At 33.7% G+C, this 20887-nt stretch overlaps 2 protein-coding genes across 2 annotated transcripts in view; both read left to right on the plus strand.

The window, feature by feature from the left end:
• The window catches only part of LOC145575737 (uncharacterized), an 8089-nt gene extending 3587 nt beyond the window's left edge, over positions 1-4502 (plus strand). The window contains exons 7-14 of the mRNA XM_081633550.1: positions 649-993; positions 1066-1130; positions 1776-1824; positions 1939-2095; positions 2874-2958; positions 3037-3106; positions 3194-3334; positions 3707-4502. Coding sequence (XP_081489676.1) covers positions 649-993; positions 1066-1130; positions 1776-1824; positions 1939-2095; positions 2874-2958; positions 3037-3106; positions 3194-3334; positions 3707-4033 — 1239 coding nt within the window. The 3' untranslated portion in view covers positions 4034-4502. The remainder of the gene's footprint in view (positions 1-648; positions 994-1065; positions 1131-1775; positions 1825-1938; positions 2096-2873; positions 2959-3036; positions 3107-3193; positions 3335-3706) is intronic.
• Positions 4503-12265: 7763 nt separating this feature from the next.
• LOC145576907 (uncharacterized) lies at positions 12266-20516 on the plus strand. The gene is made up of 2 exons (XM_081634606.1): positions 12266-12708; positions 19888-20516. The coding sequence occupies exons 1-2, from the start codon at positions 12306-12308 to the stop codon at positions 20262-20264; spliced, it is 780 nt and encodes a 259-aa protein (XP_081490732.1). The 5' UTR covers positions 12266-12305; the 3' UTR covers positions 20265-20516.
• The last annotated feature ends 371 nt before the right edge of the window (positions 20517-20887 follow it).

The following is a 20887-nucleotide window of genomic DNA, read 5'->3' on the forward strand; positions in this document are numbered from 1 at the left end:
AATCCCGCCATTGATGGGTTGCTCAAGCTTTCCTGTTTCAATGGAGAATGGAAAAAGAGAGTTGAGTTTTTCGAGGGAGGGAATTTGGGGGTTTTGATTTTAGAGCTTTAGACAGCGGTGCTCCTATGGTTTAGGGTCGCCAGTGGTTGAGGGAAGACTAAGACTGGGCGCCGGCGTAGCGAAGGGTGAGGGGAACGGGTGGCTGACTGGTGGAGGTTGTGGTGTGGATGGCTGGTTAGTAGTTTTTTTTTTTTTTAAAACAAAATAAAAAACTAACTATAGTTTATTTTAATTAACTATTTAATGAAATAAGGTTATAATTGGGATAAAATTCTTAATTAGGGTCATTTTGTATAATAAAAAATATGGGAGGTCACCATTTAAGTGTTACACAAATTGAGGGTCACTGTTGAGAATTTCCCAATAATGTTTTTAAAACCTTGCATCCATTACTATGTTCTAATGCATTCAAGTGTTTCCTGTTTAATGTCTGTATCCACTTGTAGGTAAATCGCCTAAATGCATTTTCCCGACTCTCTGTGTCTTACTATTTTTTTCATTAGATTTAAACTACAATGTTGTGCTTCCTATTGCATCATAAGATAAATTAAGACCTTGTTAAATTTAACATATTTTCTAAATGTGCAGCTCAGAAGACTTTGGATGGAAGAGCTATATATACCTGGAATTCCTCTGAATGAAGTACCAGATTTAAGTTTATGTCTGCTCTATCAGCAAATGCAACTTATGAATTGTTGTCTTTCTAGAAAAAAACGTCGTGCTATTGCTACCGACTCATTGGAGTCATTAATCAGTGAAGCTGGTTGTGATGCTGATGGAGTGCCTTCCTCGGTTGAAAGAATAACTTCAGGTTCCTTTTTGTATGCCAAAACAAACAATGGGGATCTTATTGTACGGTTGGGAGTCAGTCATCAGGCTGAAAATTTGACATTGTTGGAAACAGGAGAACATGTGTATGCTCCGTTGACGCAGGTTTGTTCAATATACTGTGTATGTGATGTTTCCTTCTTGTTTCTGTTTCTGAGTTATTATGTGCTTCTGCAGGAAGGACCATTGCTAACGGAGGATCTAGCCCGAGAAGCTGAAGAGTTTGTTCTCCGAACAGGGAGGTTAGCATTACTAACATTTTGCAGTTGATATTGTGAATTGTCATCTCTATCTTGCTGTCAAGCTTGAGTTTTTTGACATAGGAAAGTTGTAAGTTAGGTCAAAAAATATAAAACTAAAATCAACCGAAGCAATTCATGCAAAGTTGTCATGCTCTACTGAAGCGGTGAAGCCTGGCTCAGAATTTGGGTCCTCCATGAAACAGGAGCTTTGCCAAGTCTTCCTCATGTCTATGCCTATGATTCATCGAAGTCTCCCACCTATGTATACCTTTATTGAGAGTTTCTGAAGTCCCATTATTCTAGTTGATAAAACTAGGATTAGTCTATCTATTGTTGATAAATTGGCTTAAGCACCGTTGCAATTCTCCTTATTGAATGGGATGAAAACTTGAATTGGGTCACCTTATTATGAAACCATCATTGGGCTTCAGTCATCACAGATATGGAAGTAAGCTAGTTTGGATCATATTTTTTCTTTTTTGTTTTTTTTTTTTTTTTTGGGGGGGGGGGGGGGGGGGGGGGGGGGCGGGGGTGGCGCCTTGGGCAATATGACATTATCTATTTGATCTATATCTGTAACTGTTAAAATATGATTGGTTTGTGTTGTATCAGTTTAATGACAGCTTGTTTATTGCTGATTTGCAGTGTTGGTGCTGGTTGTTCCCAGCTTTTGTCTGATATGCAAGCTTTTAAGGTGTGTCCACTGCTTGAGAAAAAGACTACATATCCTGTTTTTTCTTCTCATTTGTCAGGGTTAATAGTCTCCGTTTATAACTGCTGCTAAATTTTGCTACTAAACCTTTGTCAGGCTGCAAATCCTGGATGTATTCTTGAGGACTTTGTAAGGTGGCACTCTCCTCCTGATTGGACAGAAAACGAATCTGGCAATGACTCTGATGCAAGTACATGTGGAGGTGATTCAACGTCTTCCAGAGGTCGATTAAGTAGACGTATGCAGAAAGAAGGTTAGCTTGTCACCTGGACATATTATCTTTTGTTAGCACTGTGGACAGAAATCAAGTGTGTAGTATAGTAAAAAATTTAGACTAGTCAAATATGGGTAAACACACATATTATCCCAAAGGACAATGAAATGAGATTAGTCAAAGAACAAGTATCACATGGGACTGAGGGAGTAAATGCTTCTTGCCACGTAATGACCATTTTGGCCCATGCTGAATTAGCTCCCATCCCTGAATTCTCCACCATATTTTGCGTAATAATTACTTGTTCTTTCCCTAGTATGTTGTGCTTTTTACTTGTATCATGGCCATCATGGGATTGAAGCACCCCTGCATTAGATTCTGGATGTATGTGCTGGAACACTTGGAAGGCTCCAGATGTGCTGTCTAACCAACAGGTCTTGGCTGCTCAGCATTTATTTAGAATGTCTTATTAAAAAAACCATTATACATGAAGTTTTAGGTGATAAGGTCGCCTACTAGGTTATACAGCTATTTGATGCAGCCCTATCTGGTAGTTGCACTTTATGGAGTTGTTTATAGTGGATGAAGCTGTTAATTCTTTTGCTTTAGAGTTCTCTGCTAGAGGTCGTAATGCAATGATATTTTCTCTTCTTTACCATTATAATATTCAATCTCTGTATGTCTGAGAATTGAGATGGCACACAGTTCTGCTTGTATTTTGGCACTGTTAGTTCGAAAAGAATTGATTCTAGAAGTTGTTCTGTAGCTGTCAAAAACCAGTTTTGTGGAAAAGCCTTTTTGATCCCTTGTTTTTTAGGTAATTTATGGCTAGAACTTTGGGAAGCTGCCAAGTCTGTGCCTGCGGTTAGACAAGCACCGTTATTTGACGAGGATTTGGCAGTGTAAGTTTATAGAATAATGCACCAGATGCCGCTTATGACTTTGCCTAATACTAACTTGAAAATCTGGGCATTCTGTAGGGAAGGTGTGCTGAGTGTATTGGAGAACATTACTCCATCTGAGCTATTTGGCCAGTTATTTCGGTCACTGGTAAGTTCTATATCTATATTATGTTTTATTCATCTCCATTCACTAAGTTGTGGACGATATTTCACCTGTGTTTTTCTTTGGTTTCAGCTTTGTTTAGGATTTGTGCTTGCTGAGGCTAAGCTTTCAACAGATGAAAATGTAGCAAAACTGTTCTCTGAGTGTAAAGAATTTGTAGTTGCTTCATTTCAAGGTGATGCTTGGATGGAAAAAATTGACGATATTTGCCAGGTAGATCTTCCAGTAAAGTGAATACAAAGTATTATACGAAGTACTAGTCTTGAATTTGTCATTCATACCCAATTGCTGGTTCTGTACTTGCCTCAATGCTGTCACGCTGTATAGATCTAATAATACTTTCATCTTTATTCAATATGAAAATAGGCGTAGTTTATTAGATTTTTATTTTCCCCCTAAAAATTGAATTGAAAATTTTCATGTATGTTCTCTATGTAAGTTATTCCTTACAATGCAACAAATAGTATGTCATCAGAGTTGAAAGAGTTAAGGTATCATAAAGGTTCATAAAACTGCATTATTCCATTTGTGCTTTACTACTATGACATAAGCTAATATGTATCTCTATGTTCTTGCCTTGTGCAGGTTTACGAAACAGTGGAAGCAATATTTCTTCGGCCAGACGATGTCATGAAAGCTGTGAAGCAGTCAGAAGATGCAAATGTTGCCCCAGAGGAACCAAAACCCCGGTTTAAGAAGTTAAGCCAAATTTTTGGTCGTAAAAACAGGTCAAAAAAATCATCCTCAGATGAGAATAATAGTGCGGAAGAGGCTCCAGCCCGCCAACCATTTTCGAATTTTTTTGATAGTAGATCGACATTGTTTTCAAAGAAGCCTCCTAAACCCGAAAACACACAACCCCCAGCCAACAACTCATCTGTTTCAGATGAAAATGATTGGACAGTTGTTTGAATATTTGCTTATATAAATTATAATCAAATTGTAAATTAGATATAGTTATCAGTCCATTCAAATTTCCATGGACAATATTGTAATTATTTTTTGTGTTCAGGTACAGTCGTACAGAACACTATAGAAATGGAAAATAATTTTGGTATTCAAGAATTAGCAGCAATTTGTTTGTTCTTGCACTTATTCTGAATTACTCTCGTCACTGCCATACAAATCTTAAGTAATATCTTCCGAATGAGTAACAGCGAAACAAACGTGCTATTGCTTATAGATTAGAGCATGTAAAAGGATATGCTTATTTCGGTTTGGTGCTATCGAAACCCCGCTTCCTTGTTGAGCTCGTTTTTGCCTCATCCACAGAGTCCAAGCTGCTGGGCTTCTCGTTTTCATTAGCTTTGTCCTCAAAACTTTTGGTGATAAATTGTGGCACCACAAAATTGGCTAACAAGTAGAAAAATATCAGCACTGCACTGCAAATTGAATGAGCAACATTAAAACCCGAAGGCCACAATTATAGGTATGCTTCCAAAAAATAAGTTTGTATTCAAATTTGTTATCACAAAGCTCGAGTACCTAATACTGTGAAACTGAGGAAGTAATAGTAACATGATTACATATCACAAGCAACTCACTTTCATTATCAATCATAATCATTTTATAATAGGTGGTGATAAACGAGAGTAATGGTAATATAATCGCGTGTAATTTATCAAACTTTTCATGTCAAATGTCATTTGTATAAAACTTGGTTATCACTTAATAACTACACATAAATTTATTATTGCCAACCAAACAAGCCATAATCCAACCATGGCTCACCAAATAATTCCTCAATTACAAATACGCAATAAAATATGAAATAAAACCATACCTCGTTTTCAACAAAACTTCAGTATCAGCAGGTTTAGCAACAGCAAGGGTGATACAAGTAGGAAAAGCCTCAAAATTATTCATAGAAAAAACACCAACTTTTAAAATATTAACATTGTCATGCCTTTTTGTTGAAAATTTCCCAAATAAATTGGTAGGTATTTTAGCATTATGCCTTTGTTTTTGCAAATGAAAAGGTGGAGATGAACAATGAATGCAACTCATAGAGGAAGAATAACGACCTCAACTGTATTGTTTATTTTTTGGTGATATATTTGTGGATAATGTTTTTAGGAATTAGATAATTTTAACAGAGTAAATAAAGTCAACAACAAGGGCCGACTTAATTAATAGGCCCAATAATGTTATGTCTCCAATTGGGCCCTCTTATGATTACTTTCCAACCAAGTAAGAAGTGAAAGGATTGGGTCAATAATGAGATGTTTCTAGACTAGGCCCATAAAAAAAAGTTCAAATTAATTAATTGAGTGCTTTGCACCTCCTCCTTTTTATTGTAGTGTTTTGACTTTGGAGTCATTCGCATAATTAGGTTTGACTATATTTTTATTTAATTGTAATATCTTTTTGGTTAGTTAGGTTTTGGACTTTATATTTCGAAAAGAGAAAAACTTTAAACATGAGGAATATTTATTATCTATAAGAAAAAACATTTTTACATGAAATCTTGTGAAATTTGTCTCAATATATAGGGCATGGGCATGTTCACTTCAACTTAATTTCAATTCAGTTTAGTTCAATTCAGCTCCAATCAGTTCAATTCAGTTTAGTTCAGTTCAGTTCGGTTCAGTTCAGCTCTACTCAGTTCAGTTCAGCTCCAATCAGTTCAGTTCAGTAAATGTGAACAGACTCATAATGTTTGAATATCTACTTTTTATAAATTTATTACTGTATAATATATAGATAAAGATATCGACGCTTAAATTTGTGCATAGAAAACTATACAAAAGGAAATAAAATCAACAAAAGAGAGAAATGAATTGAAGTTAGTTTTTAAATATCTACTAGTTATAAATTTTTTTTTTTTTTTTTTTTTTTTTTTTTTTTTTTAAATGTGTAGCACATTTATGGCTCACCTTAAACCTCACGAATCCTCTATGAGAGTTTGGGTAGGGGTTGTTCCAAGTGTGGTGGGAAGATCTCATTGCTTCTGAAATTTGCTCAAGTATATGGAGTTTAGTTTTTTAGTGTACGGTATAGATGGTTGTTTGATCTTAATGTAAAATAAAGAATGATTAAAAATTGTAATTTGAGCTTAACTCCCTGGATTATATGTCGCCTTACTATGGGCAAACGGACAACATTGCCCATAATCGCTTCCATCCTCCAAATTTGTTCTCTTCAACTAACCTTTTTTTCAAAAATAAAAAAAAATTATTGCTTATTCATTATTCTTAGGGTCTGTTCACTTCAGCTTAATTTCAGTTCAATTCAATTCAGCTCCAATCAATTCAGTTCAATTCAACTCCTAATTTCCTTCTCTCATAAACTATTCATTTAAGCACTATTCAGTTCAGTTTAGTTCAGCTCCAATCAGTTCAGTTCAATTCAGCTCAGTAAATATGAATAGACCCTTATTGGAGCTGATCAAAATATTCAAATCAGAATAAAACTGTTGATTGAGTTTTATTAATAAAAGATTATGAGAATTATATATAGTGATTAGTGAATTTTTGCATTAAGAGAGAATATCACAGGATGTCACTTGATGATTTTACTTCTGACAAACTTTTAAATAAATCGGATGTACAATAATTAAAGTATTGTACATCCGTTATAAAGTTACCCTAAAATGAGCAAAAATTACCCTAATATGAATAAAAGTAACCTTGACATGAATAAAAGTTACAAAATATTTATACTTTATTGATAAAAGTTACTCAAAAAATGGTAAAAGTGACCCTAAATTTGATAAAAGTGACCCCGATGTACAGTAAATTACTATACGGATGTATACAAAAGTTATTAGTGTAAAAATACCAATCAATGCTTAGTCAAACCAAATTAGATTATAATATAACAATTAAATTCAAAACTACAACTTATTTTTGATGAAGAGCAAAAAAAAAATTTGGATCCATACTTAATTTTATCTTCTTATAATTCTTACTTACAACCTCTGTTGTGCTATAAGATATACTTCCTCCGTTTTTATTTAGTTGCAACACACCCCTTTGGCACGCATGTTAAGAAAGATATTAGACTAGGTAAACGGATAAATTAATTTACAAAATTTTAATACCTATAGGAAGAATGAGATAAGTTGCTATGGTTTAAATTTCATAGCTTAATTCATTCGTTTACCTAATTTAATCACCTCATCGATAAACGTGATAAAAGATGTGTTACGAGTATAAAAAGACAGAGGAAGTATGTAGTATAAATATTTGGACCCTTGAAAAGCCTATCTTGTTAAAGTGAGAAATGTTGCATCAAATGCATCCGGATAAGTTAAAACATTCCAAAAAAAACTAGAAGTTTGCTTGACGAAATTTCACAAAATTTCACCTTAAATCCAGGCCACCACTGTAAAATAATAAATAAATAATTGAGGCCATCATAATTCAGCATTTTAGGATTACAACTCTTAACATCGGAAGGAAAACTCTAACCACTTGACTTATCTTTCACTCTTTAATTGCATGTATATGTATGAAATTATAAATACTATTTGATAGAATATGTTTTGGTAACATCGAATGTAAAATAATTCAAAATTTATAATTAAGTGTCTCCAATTTTATTTTTATGTTCTATTTGTTTTTTCACCGTCTCTAGCTTGAACACACTTTTTGATCATATTTTTGTTTAATAAAAAACTACATAAGTTCCCCTAAAAAAATCTCATATACAGTTTTAATTCTCATTAGAAGTAATAGCAATTATATGAGCAATAATGTTCTAAACTACCGACTTAAAAAGCCTAAAAAGTAGAAACCACATTATTCAACTAGTGGACCTATAAAATACAAGTACTACTCGTAGTATTTGGTAAAACTATTTCACCTATCAAACTCAACTCTCATCAATTTTATGCCTTTTTAATATTTATGGAGAAGTTGAATTTACCATTTATGGCATTAAATAAGTGTACTCTGTCTGATTTATGTTCTACCTAGCGCCATCAAAGTCGGCCAAAGTAGGAGGAAACTCAAATTAAAACTGTAGCAATTAATCATAATCACAATTATTGTATCCCCACTATAGAAACCATTGTTCTTATAAAATATGAATGTTAAATTAGTACACTAGCTATTTCAATTAATCAGATTCCAATTTTAGTTGTGGTTGCTCAAAGTTGTACCATGACCTTAGTTGTCATTGCAACAAATGGAATAAGACTACATTCTTATGTTTGATCAACAATTATTGTATAAAGAATAATTATAATTCAAAAATTAAGTATAGTGTTATGTATGTACTACTGACAAATTAGGAGGAAAGAGATAATTATAGAATGGCTTTGTATTGCTGGTTATTATTCATCAATATGTTGACTTGTGGTATTTATACAAAATCTACGCTCATAAGATAGGAAACCATTTTCCTAAAAGATATACTTCCTCCATCCCATAATATAGTTCTTGTTTTCCTATTTTGGAGAACCATAATGTTGTTCCTGTTTCTGTTTTTGGTTAGTATGTAAAGATTATTATACCCCCACTTTTTTAATTTTATTCATTGTACTTCTTAATTTACCCTTGAATTTTGCACATGTATTGTATTTTTTTCTACTTTCTCTCACTAACTTTTGTCCATAATTGTACTTTACATTTTTATTAATGTACTTTATCCACTTTCTCCTATTATTTCTTAAATATCGTGAAAAAACACAAACAAGAACTATATTATGGGACGGAGGGAGTACTATATATTTTAACGACATATCTTCACTAAAAATTATCTTAACATAAATAAACTTAAATATATTAATATACTAATAAGATCAATAAACATGACACATATATTTTCCGATATCTCATATCTCTAACAACTACTTCATTCTCGTATATTATACCCAGTTACTATAGATACGCAATTTATGCAATTATTAAAGAATGTGGGTGGGTGCAATATAATAAAATATCATAAGTAGTAAGAGAGAGAATGTAAAAGGTGGATTTGTATAAGAAAAAGGCGAATAAAGTAAAAGAGAGGATAAAAAAGTGTAAGTATTGTGGATTAAAGGAGTAAAATGGTGAAAAGGTATGCTATAAATAGAATAAAGTGAAGTAAGAAAATAAAAAAAAAATAAAAAAAAAGAACAATTTAACACGGAAAGTAAGTAGAAAGATAAAGAACGGAGGGGGGGGGGGGGTGGTTTATAACTCAATCTTAATAAGACAGTTAATTATATTGTTGCTTATACAAAAAATGGAACACCTAAAAGACAAAATATATATTGATATATATACAAAGAGGTCGATATATATAATTAAACAATTTACGTGTGACTAGTTACTTGTACCAATGTTATTTAAGCTAAGCTAATAGCTTGACTACTGTGATTTTCAGTTTTTTTTTTGTTTTTCAAATTCATATGATACTTGTCATATAATAAATCAAAAATTAGTTAAACTTGTTAAAATCATGATAATTTTGAAAACTAACAACTAAAAAGTGAAACCTCCTTTTTCTTGTTTCTTGTTTTTGGTTTTGGAAAAATTGAAATTAATAATCTCACCTTTGGCACATTTTCTCAAAACAATCCCACCTTTGCGTATTCCAGAAATAATCCCACCTTTATACCATATATTCTTAAAATGAGCCTTTTACTTGTTTGAGAAATTAACAACCGGTTTTAGGAGGTGACTGCCACGTGTCACTTTTTGATTTGTTTTAAAAAAAATTAGATAACAAAATATACAAAAACTTTCCCCTTCCTTCCCCTGCTCCTTGTCGGAGCTCTCCTCCCTTGCTGGATCAGCAGCACGCCGGAATCTTCCCCAGCCGGACCCACCTCTTCTCCGATTCCCTCCCCTGTTGGACATGGCAGCCACCCTCCCTCCCTCTTCCCCGATTCCTTCTCCTTCCCCCTTCCCTCTTTCCCAATTTCCTTCTCTTTCCCCTTCCCGATTTCTTTCTCTTTCCCCCTTCCCTCTTTCTCGATTATCTCGCCGACGGGTCTAAAGGCTCCAGAAGGCGGTCCAGTGGTTACTTTAAATGAGAAGGAGCCTTTGACAGAGAATTTTCAATTTTAGCAGAGAACCGATTTTGGAGTTGAAATTGAAGGTGAATCACCAAAAATTGTCAAATTTCGCCGTTGAATTGCTTGGAAAACAGAGCAATGATCCATGGAATAACAACAAAGACGGAAAAATGGCATCGAAAATTGAGAATTAGTTACGAAACGCGGTTGCCGTTTTGAAACCTCGGAGCTTAACCGGAACGGAATTAATGGCGGTTAAGATCTCATCTTTTCAATCTCTATACGCGCTGCTATGATGGCGGTTGAGATCAGGTAGGGGGTGGGGATGGTGGCTGTTTAGGAGAGTTTTGGGATTTGGGTGGGGGTGGCTTAGGTGGCGGGGCGGGGAGGTGGTCAGTTTGGTGGTGATGGTGGAAAGGTGGTATGTTTGGTAGTGATGGATGACTGTCATGGTGGTTGAATGAAAGGGATGAGGTGGAAAAAGAAGATTAGAGAAAATTAAAGAAAAATTAAAAAAAAATAAAAATTTAACCTATTTTACAAGTTGAAGGTAAAAAGGCTCATTTTAAGAATATAGGGTATAAAGGTGGGATTATTTCTGCAATGCACAAAGGTGGGATTATTTTGAGAAAATGTGCCATAGGTGGGATTATTCTTTTTAATTTTTCCTAATGCCAAACAAAATAATGCCAAACAAAATTAGTTGGTTCAAGTGACAAGTTTTATTGTTGAGAGTGAGGTGATTTATATTTAATAAAAGGTAATTAATATTGACATATATAGGCATTGCATGCTCTTTTGAAAATGCTTATATTTGTTATGTAAATTTAGCGTGACACAAAAACTGTCACGCCATACCTATGCCTTCATCCAATTAAGCACCAATTACAGTACACTTTACACCCTAGAATGGAATTAATAAACTACAATATTTTATCTTATTAAAGAAAATATAGCTCTAATAAGTTTTCTTTTGGGCGTCTCAAATCAAATGCCAATTATATAAGTAATAATTGACATTTCAGCAAAAAAGCAAGCAACTACTTGCCTGGATGTTAGGTTCGTTATCTGTTAGAGAACCAACTTAACTAAAAGTTTAAACTAATAATTGAAGCCTAAGATAGATTTAGATATAAATTATTTATCGCATGAACCCGTGATCTTTTTCTCACACCGGCCCTTATATATGTCATGTTAAAGGACCAATTCAACCCAAATTTTAAGTTGATAGTTGAAACTCATAATTAATTTATATACTTTATCATTATCTTTTTACTCTTTCATTTTCAATATCCACTTCATCCCTCACATAACCTATAAAGTTATTTTTTGTACACAAAGACAAATTATTCTTTTTAAAGAAACAATGCATGTGCTTATTCCATTCCATGATTTCTCTCAACCACACATATTAATCTCTCATTTCTTGCATTTAATTGTTTGCTTTTCATTTATCAAAAAGAAAAAAAGTTTATATATACTACCTCTATTTCAAAATATTCAACTCAACAACTATTTAGTATTTACTAAGCTTAAAATAATAATAATAATAATAATAATAATAATAATAATAATAATAATAATAATTAAAAACTATTCACCTGGTCAAAATATAATAGATTTCATTATATTTTAATTAAAACTTGGGAAAAAATTAGGTAGAATTGTATTAATGTAATTTTAACTTTTTCATTATTTTCACTTATACCTGGTTAAAGATATCAATGGTAAAAGATGTATGTAGAAACTGTGCAAAAGCAAATTAAATAAAGTGAGTTAAAAACTAGGAATTTAAGCAGAATGAGCTATCTGCGATGAGAAAATAGCTTAGAATTCGGGTATCATTTGAGGCAATTAAATTTTTATATTGAAATGGACATGCAAAAAAATTATGATTATTAAAGGTGAAAGAAAAGTGCGGAAGAAAAATTAACATACCAAAAAGTATGGTCCAAAGATTAAATTCGTTAAATTAGCTTTTTCATCTAGTTTTTATGTCAAACAAAGTAGCTGAAAGCATTAAAGTTAAACTAACACGGTTATTATTATTAGATGAACGTGTAAATTAATTATTGAGCACTACAACGATTCCAATCTTTTGGCAATAAAAACTGCGTACGTAATCCCTATAGTCAAATCCATCACTATATAATCCCCTTAAGCCTCTTTCCATTTCTCATTCCAAATCATTTTAAGATTCCATACTTAGATAAAGAAACCCTAATCAACACAAAGATGACAAGTTCTAAGGTTTTCCTATGTTTGTTTATTAGTGCACTAGTTTACACTACTAGTGCTAGGAAGCTAGCTAACTCACACTCCTATGATGATGAGAAGTTTTTTTTCGGGCACCAAAGTGGAGGCATAGGATTCGGTGGTGGAGGTGGAGGTGGTGCCTGTCTTGGAGGTAGTTTTGGGTATGGTGGTGGTGCTGGTGTTGGCGTTGGTGGAGGAGCTGGTGGTGGACTTGGTGCTGGATTTGGCGGAGGGGGTGGTGTTGGTGGCGGTGCTGGGTTTGGAGCTGGAGGGGGAGCTGGAGTGGGTGGTGGATTAGGTGGAGGAGCGGGAGGTGGTGGAGGCAATGGTCTCGGTAGTGGGCTTGGTGGTGGTGCTGGAGCTGGATTTGGTGGAGGTGCTGGTGGAGGACTTGGACATGAATTTCCTTGAACACACTCCACCAGAATTAAATCACAAGCCAAGTAATACTAAGTAGGTTTTGTACTAAAAATTTACTTTTTAATTATGTATGTCATGCATGGTTTCGTACGTAAGAGCAAATAGCATGTAATGTAACAGTCAACAGGTGCTTTAAGTGTTCCTAATTGGTGGGTTGCTTTAGCTTTGTAGTGATACACTTGAAAAGTGTTCAATAATAAATTTTATACCATTTAGACGTGAAATAAGCATTAGTAAGCGAAATTCAAAAAGAGCTTTTTTTTTTTTTTTTTTTGGTTATAAAATAGTTGTTTTAGAGTTTTAATTTTTTCGATTCACAAATTCTTATATGTTCGTGGCTAGACATATGGTGTGACCATTTTACATACAATAAGAGTTACAAACTTACAACGATAAACAAATGAGATAATCGAGATAGATGGTAGTTACTAGTTACAATGGAAAAATGAGGTTACTTATATAAACAAGTCCACTTATTTTTTCATAGTTAAAACAAAAAACTACAAATGAACAAATGATGAGACTTACTTTTTTTTTTTCCAATCAATTATGTTACTTGTGTAGTGATTCGAGGTTATTTTTATGTATAAAATAAGGTTACCCTTACAAATAAATGGGTTTAATTACTCATATGAAAGAATAAACACTACTCATATAAACAAATATGGTCTTACTATCACGAGCCACACACAAGAATTAGCTTCCAATATTTAATTTTATATGTATAAAATAAATGATAAAACTCTCAATAATTAATAATATTATTTTTTATATCATATTTAAAACGTTTTTCAAACTAGATTCATTTATTTAATTTGTAGGTCGTAAAACTACTACTGATGATCTTTATTTTATTTATAATTATTAAGTGACAATTAATTCATAAAATAGATATCATTTTACTAATGAAATTATATAAAGTACATCGATGTTTATCATATGTTAAAATTTCCTACATCAAAAGTAATTATAGAATATTAGTTAGTTGTATCAATGACTTATGTTAATATTTGATATTCACAAAGTCTTATATGTAGTTGGCCACAACGTGTGATAGGGATTACTTCATTAGTGTAATAGGGGTTACTTGATCAGTGTAATAGGGGTTACTTGGTCAGTGTTAAAGGGGTTACTTCGTCAGTGCTATAGATTTAATCGATTAGTTTTATAGGGGTTAATCAATTAGTATTACAAGGGTTACTTGGTCAGTTTTATATGAGTTACTTTGTTCATTTATAAGTGGCTACAAGGTATGGCTGGCCACACACAAGACGAGCTGTTTGATAGATCATGTATAAAAATGAGAAATAATTTTTACTTGATTGAAATTATTATTAGTGAAATTAAGTTATATTTGTAGAACTTGAATTATTTTGCTGATTGAATTATTTACACGAGACTAGTATTACTTATACAATAGCATTCAGTTACTAGATTTATATTTAAGGGACAATATTATATTATATTTATTGAGAGCATACATAAGTGATTTATATTTAATGAAGGGTAAATATTGGCATATTGCATGTTCTTTTGAAAATATATACTTGTATATTTGTTTTGTAAACTTAAAGTGACACAAAGCAATCACCATACCTTCTGCCTGGGGAAGTCTAAAGTCTTAGAGCCACAATCTCGCACAATACCAAGCAATCACATTTTTGTATCAAATTTAATTTTTCTTCGTATCAAAATATGTGGTTTTTGTATCAAATTTTTTTTGTACCAATACTGTGACGCTGCGACTCACTCACCTATGCCTTATTGCCTTCATCCAATTAAGAACCAATTACACATTTACACCATATAATGGAATTAATAAATTATAATATGTTGGCTGTGTTTGGGTGCATGATAGCTTATTGTAACCAAAGCAACCTCCAATTATTAGCTCATTGACTACAAAGGGCCTGTTCAGTTCAGCTTAATTTCAATTCAATTCAGTTCAGTTCAGCTCTAATCAGTTCAGTTGAGTTCAGTTCAGTTTAGCTCTAATCAGTTCAGTTCAGTTCAGTTTAACTCTTAATTTCCTTCTCTCATAAAATATTCATTTCAGCTCAGTTCAGTTCAGCTCCAATAGTTCAGTTCAGTAAATGTGAACAGACCCTAAATAAGCTAGCTTGGTAGAAATTTGATTCAAAAAACTTATTAAACTAAATACACTCTTTTACCAAAAAAAAAAAGCTCTTTTTATAAGCTTTTTCATTAAGTTATGGAAAATTTGTCAAAAATAACACCACCTTTCACCGGTCTTCCAAGAATAGAACGACCTTTGGATTATTCCAAAATAAAACGACTTTTGATACACATTTGCTAAAAATAGAACGAAAAACTTGTAACCTGTTTTACAGGTTACATTTGCCACATGTCACAGGTATGATTGGTTAAAATTGTTTAATTTTATTTTAACTTTTTCTTTATGATAATGATTTTTTTTTTAAAAAAAAACTTTTTAAAAAATTAAAATCAAAGAAAAAACTGAAATTAAAAAAAGAAAAACACCCTCCCCTGCCGTCACTGACCTCCACGGGGCTCCACCGTCGGGTCCTCAACCCACCACAGCCCCACCACCTCTTTCCTTAACACCACTGGAAACCACCATCTCCTTCCCCAATCCCATTGAAAACCACCGCAACCTCACTCCCTTCCCCCAAAACCACTAGCAGCCCACCCCCCATCGCCGACAACAACCCCCAAGCCACCATTTTCACCCCTCGTCGCCGAAAACAAGCCCCAAGCACCGCAACTCCTCCTAGACGCATCTCCACCCTTCACCCCGATCTCCCTTATCCACTCACGAAAATCACTGATTTCCCTCCCTCACTCACGAAAACCGCCGATCTCCTTCTCCCACTCACGAAAACCACCAATCTCCCTCCCTCACTCACGAAAACCATCGAAACCCTAACAACATGGTGGGGAAGGGGCGTTTGGTGGTTTTCGTGAGTGGGGGAGGGAGTCGGGGTGTTTTTTTGCGACGTAAGGGTTGGCTACTAGGGCTGGGTGGAGGGGCGACGCTAGAGGTGGGGGTGGGACAGTGGGCCAACAGGGAGAGACTGGGCGGTGAGGGTGGTGGGTTAAGGTGGCCCGGTGAACGGAGAGGAGAGGATGGGAGGTTTTTATTTTATTTCAATTTTTTTTTCAATTTTAAGGTTTTTTTTTAAAAAAAAATTGTTAAAAAAATTGACGAATGACATTGTGACACGTGTCACTGGTAACCTATTTAGCAGGTTACCAACCGGTTACGTTTCATTTTTGGCAAATATGTATCAAAGGTCGTTTTATTTTGGAATAATCCAAATTAAAGGTCGTTCTATTCTTGGAAAATCGGTGAAAGGTGGTGTTATTTTGACAAATTTTCCTTAAGTTATTCAATATCTTAAAGTCAAATTATATTATACTTCTACCTAATCTAAAACCCTATCTCAACCACTTACATACCCCCACATAAGTTATTGGTCATTTCGCATACTCTAACAATTTTAAGCAATCAGTTATTTATCAAACACTTTTATACAATAAATTAATATAATCAGTTAGTCAAATTAAATAAAACAATTATCAAGTCAAAATCAATTAATACAATTAGTTTCAGCTTTTAATTTTTAACTTTCCATCAAACATTTAAATTATAGTAAATTATCTTGCATCTTGATGATGGTAATTTTTTGTCAATAGGTTTGTTTGTTTACCTACTCTAATATCTCCCTTAAAGTGTGTGGCAAAGTGATGTGTTGCAAGTAAAAAAAAAAAAAAAAAAGTGGAAGTAAATGGGAAAAATAATAAAAATTAGGATGGATAGATTCATTTTAGTGTAATTTTGAATTTTTATAAATTTTTGATAGAGTATAAAACATATTCTTGAGCTTCAACCATCAGTTTAAGCTTTTGGTTGAATTGGTCCTCTAACATGGTATCAGAGTCAGCATGACATAAAGGTCATCGGTTCGAATCTCATCCACCCCCAACTTTCAAGTGGGATATTAAGCGCTGGGTATGAGGAGGGCCCATGTTGCACCACACTTCTAGCCCAAACGGGCTCTCATGTGAGGGGGAGTGATAGAGTATAAATGTAATACCCTGTATTTTTATACATATTTTATTTAAAATAAGTATTTTGTGGGGTATTTAAATAATTTGAAATGAATTATTTATGATATTTTAATTATTAATTTTAAATAAGTTTTAAAATATTTTATAAATGGAAAGTTTTATTTAATTAATTATTTTATTAAGTTGGAATTTAATTTAGGAAAGTTTTATTTTAGTAAAGTTTAATTAGGAAAGACAAAAAGGGAAAGTTTAGGTAACAAGGGTTTCTAGAGAAAGGGCTATAAATATTCAACACTTGGGCAAATTAAACTTTGCCTAGAGTGGAGAAAACCAATGGTAAACTTTCTCTCCCTTCTCCTTTTTTTTTCTTTCTCTTTTCTTTCTTTTTCCCCTTCCCCTTTTTCGAATCACCATCGTCGACCACCACCACCACCAGCGCCAGCCGGCTGGCGGCTGCTGTCTGGCCACCCTATTCTCAAAAAAAAAAAAAAATTAATCTTTTGTTTTTATTTTTGTTTAAATCTTAGATCTAATTATAAATTAAGGGTTTTGTGTTAATTTCATGATGATTGATATTAAGTATGGTGCAAATTAATTTTCAGATTTTAATTCTAATTAAAAAAAAAACCCTAATTTTGAAACCCTAGATTCATAAATAATTGATTATTGAAGGATTATGATTTATGGTGGTTTAAACTTTTAATTTAAGGGTTTTAAAGTATAATTGTAGAAAGTTTTTATTAATATATATTGCTGAAATTTTTGGTAATATGCTAAAAATCAAGTTTCTTTAAAGAATTTTAATTACCCATTAATTGAGATTAAAGTATGAGGTTTTAAATAAAATTTCAGCTTGTTTTAATTAATTTATGAGCGGTTTAATAAGAGTATATATTGTTGGAAATTTGTGTAGAGTGGATTTTAATGCTCTATTATGATTTTAATTTGTAGGAGACTTTGAAGTGAGTGATTTCTATTAGTCGTGGCGATATTAAGATCGTATTCAAGGTAAGTTCGCGTACTTAGCATATCTTTGATGATATAGTGGCATGCTAGATGTGATTAATTAATTCCAAGTAGTATCATGCTAGATTATGATTGGAAATCGTGGTTTGGTTGTTATTGGTGATTGAATTATGAAGCATGATTTATTTGTGAAGGGTTATTGATTTGGAAATAATCGTTTGACATGTTGAATATGAACCACACTTTTATTTATGGCATGATAGAAATCATGTTTAATTAAACTAAATGTTTAATTTGGTTTGGAATATTAAAAGGGAATTTTATTATGGTTCATATAATTTTTATTGATGCTATAAGCATGTGAAATGAGCTATGTAAGTGTCTATGTATACGATGAATAAATTATATGTTGGTGCCTTAGTGCACTTAAGGTGTTTCTAACACCAAGGGATAGGATTTGTGGCGCATTATGCGTTTAAGGTGTCTTTGACACCGAGATAGATTTAAAAAGAAATCAACATTAAATATTATGTGGTCACTAATTATTCAAGAATTAAATTGGAGTGTTTAATTGTTTGAATAATTATTATGATTGTATGATTATGGTTTGAGAGTCATCACCAAGTTTAATAATATGTAAATAACATAAAGTGAAAGAGATTACGCACCAAAACTCTTGGAACGTATATACCTTGAGTATGAACATATGGGAGGAGTTATGGGGTTTTATATTTAATCATAACTTCTACTGGGAGTACATGACGCTGTATTTTCCTTTTATTATTATGCGCGAAAATTCCGCCACTTACGAGTGGTTCTTTTATACTAGCACGGTTAGCTCCTGTGTTAGTACCCCTTTATTGGGGCAGGTTAGGAGGGAAACCCATTTGATGCGTAATCAAAACTAAATAAATTATTTAGTTACTTAGTTGAGAAGTTTTGATGTATGTTGTGTGCTTGAAAATAGGTGCAACAAGGTAAGTTGTGTGTTGATAGGTAAAAGCATGTTAGTGTGTTTAACTACGCTTGTGTACTCAGCTTTGCTGATTGTGTGTTTGTATGTTTGTTGGCCTTGTCTTTACCTTGGCCCTATGATGACCCATTTTTAATGGAGAGTAATGGAAACAAGTAGAGAGAAGCTTTTCAGGTGATGAAGCATATTCATGATGGGCATGAGTGAAGAGTGAAGAGTGCTAGTTTCCATAAGTTTATGATATGTTTATTGCTTTAATTATTTTATGATATTATAGTTTGTGAGACTAACGCAACGGTTTTGAATTTGGTTTGGTTTTATTAAGGGCCTACAATGGTTCCAAGTTGTAGGTTTGTCTTTGTTTTCGTTTGGTTTGACTTTACTTTTATTGGTTGACTTTTTAAGTTGAGTCGTTTTAAATATTTTAAAGGAGAGTCTTCCGCTGTGTGTTTTTGATAGTTGCCTAAGCCGTTTTCACGGCGGCTGTAATGTCTTAGATTTTCCTATTTAAAGCTTTAAATAGGACAAAACAGGTATTTTAAAAGAAATGAATTTCTAAGGTGTTACAAAATATATTCTTATGCCTCAACCATCAAAAAGCGGAGGAAGCTTGTATATGTCATGAGAAAAAAACTTGGAACTCGGGCATCATATGAGACAAATAATATTGAAATGGACATGCAAGAAATAATGATAATGAATGGTGAAAGAAAAGTGTGGAAGATCAACATACCAAAAGTTTATGGTCGGGTCCAAAGATTGAATTTGCTAGCTTTTTTCATCAAGTTTTTATATCAAATAAAGTAAATGAAAGCATTAAAGTTGACCTAACACGGTTATTAGATGAACTTGTACATTAATTATTGAGCACTGTCTCAACCGTTCCAACCTTTTTGCTACGCAACTTGCGCAGTTTCTTTAGTCAAATCCATCTCTATATAATCCCCTTGAGCAGCTCTCCACTTCTCATTCCAAGTCATCTAAATTCTATTTAGAAAAGAAAAAAAAACCTAATACAAAAGATGACTTGTTCCAAGGTTTTCCTATGTTTGTTTCTTGGTGCACTAGTTTACACTACTAGTGCTAGGAAGCTAGCTACCTCTCACTCCTATGACGATGAGAAGTTTCTTTTCAGGCACCACGGTGGAGGCTTAGGAGGTGGAGGTGGTGGAGGATTTGGTGGTGGAGGTGGAGGTGGACTTGGTGGCGGTGCAGGTCTTGGAGGTGGTTCTGGATTTGGAGGTGGTGCTGGTGCTGGTGGAGGAGCCGGTGGTGGACTTGGAGGTGGAGGTGGTGGAGGATTTGGTGGAGGTGGTGGAGGTGGGCTAGGCGGTGGTTCTGGTGGCGGTGCTGGGTTTGGAGCCGGAGGAGGAGCTGGTGGTGGATTAGGTGGAGGAGCAGGCGGTGGTGGAGGGTTTGGAGGTGGTGGAGGCGGTGGACTCGGTAGTGGGCTTGGCGGTGGTGCCGGAGCTGGATTTGGTGGAGGTGCTGGTGCTGGCGGAGGACTTGGACACGGACTTCCTTGAACACATTCCACCAAAATTAAAAATCACAAGGCCGCCTATATACAATACTACTCTTATAACTAAGTACTCGTATTAATAATTTACTTATTGATCATGTCATAAATCATTATGTACGTAAGAATGAATTGCATGTAATGTAGCTGTCAACAAGTGCTTTAAGCGTTCCTGATTTGGTGCTTTGCTTTAGCTTTGTAGTGATACACTTGAAAAGTGTATGTTCATCAATATAATCTTCCAGGCCATTTATTGTTACGTTTCTTATATTTGAATTGAATGTAATCTATATAAATATATAATCCCATGCAATTAGCCAATTAGGTAGTTCTATCGATCCTCGTTATCCGAATATAAGCACATGACGCCGTCTATATATAGTACATTCTTCTAATTAATTGAACACAACTTAATACTCCCTATTACAATAAGTTCAGTTGGTTCAACCGTTCAATATCCAAGAATTTTTATTTGTAAGAACATATTCATACACAATATTGTCTATATACTTCGTACATCTTAATGTATTCCGTAATTGGAATTTACAAAACTATACAAGTAAAAGAAACGAAAAGTGCAAACAGCTAAAATAAATACTTGTGCTAGTAGTATAAGGAGTTATACAAATG

This window comes from Chenopodium album, chromosome 13 (genome assembly GCF_948465745.1).
Source record: "Chenopodium album chromosome 13, dcCheAlbu1.1, whole genome shotgun sequence".
Taxonomy (NCBI): Eukaryota; Viridiplantae; Streptophyta; class Magnoliopsida; order Caryophyllales; family Amaranthaceae; genus Chenopodium; species Chenopodium album.

Bases quoted from the DNA above. Each gene is read 5' to 3' on its own strand.
- LOC145576907 (XM_081634606.1), top strand. From the start codon at position 12,306: ATGACAAGTTCTAAGGTTTTCCTATGTTTGTTTATTAGTGCACTAGTT. The intron at 12,709-19,887 runs GTGGAGGACTTG...ACCACGGTGGAG, and splicing joins TGGATTTGGTGGAGGTGCTG to GCTTAGGAGGTGGAGGTGGT.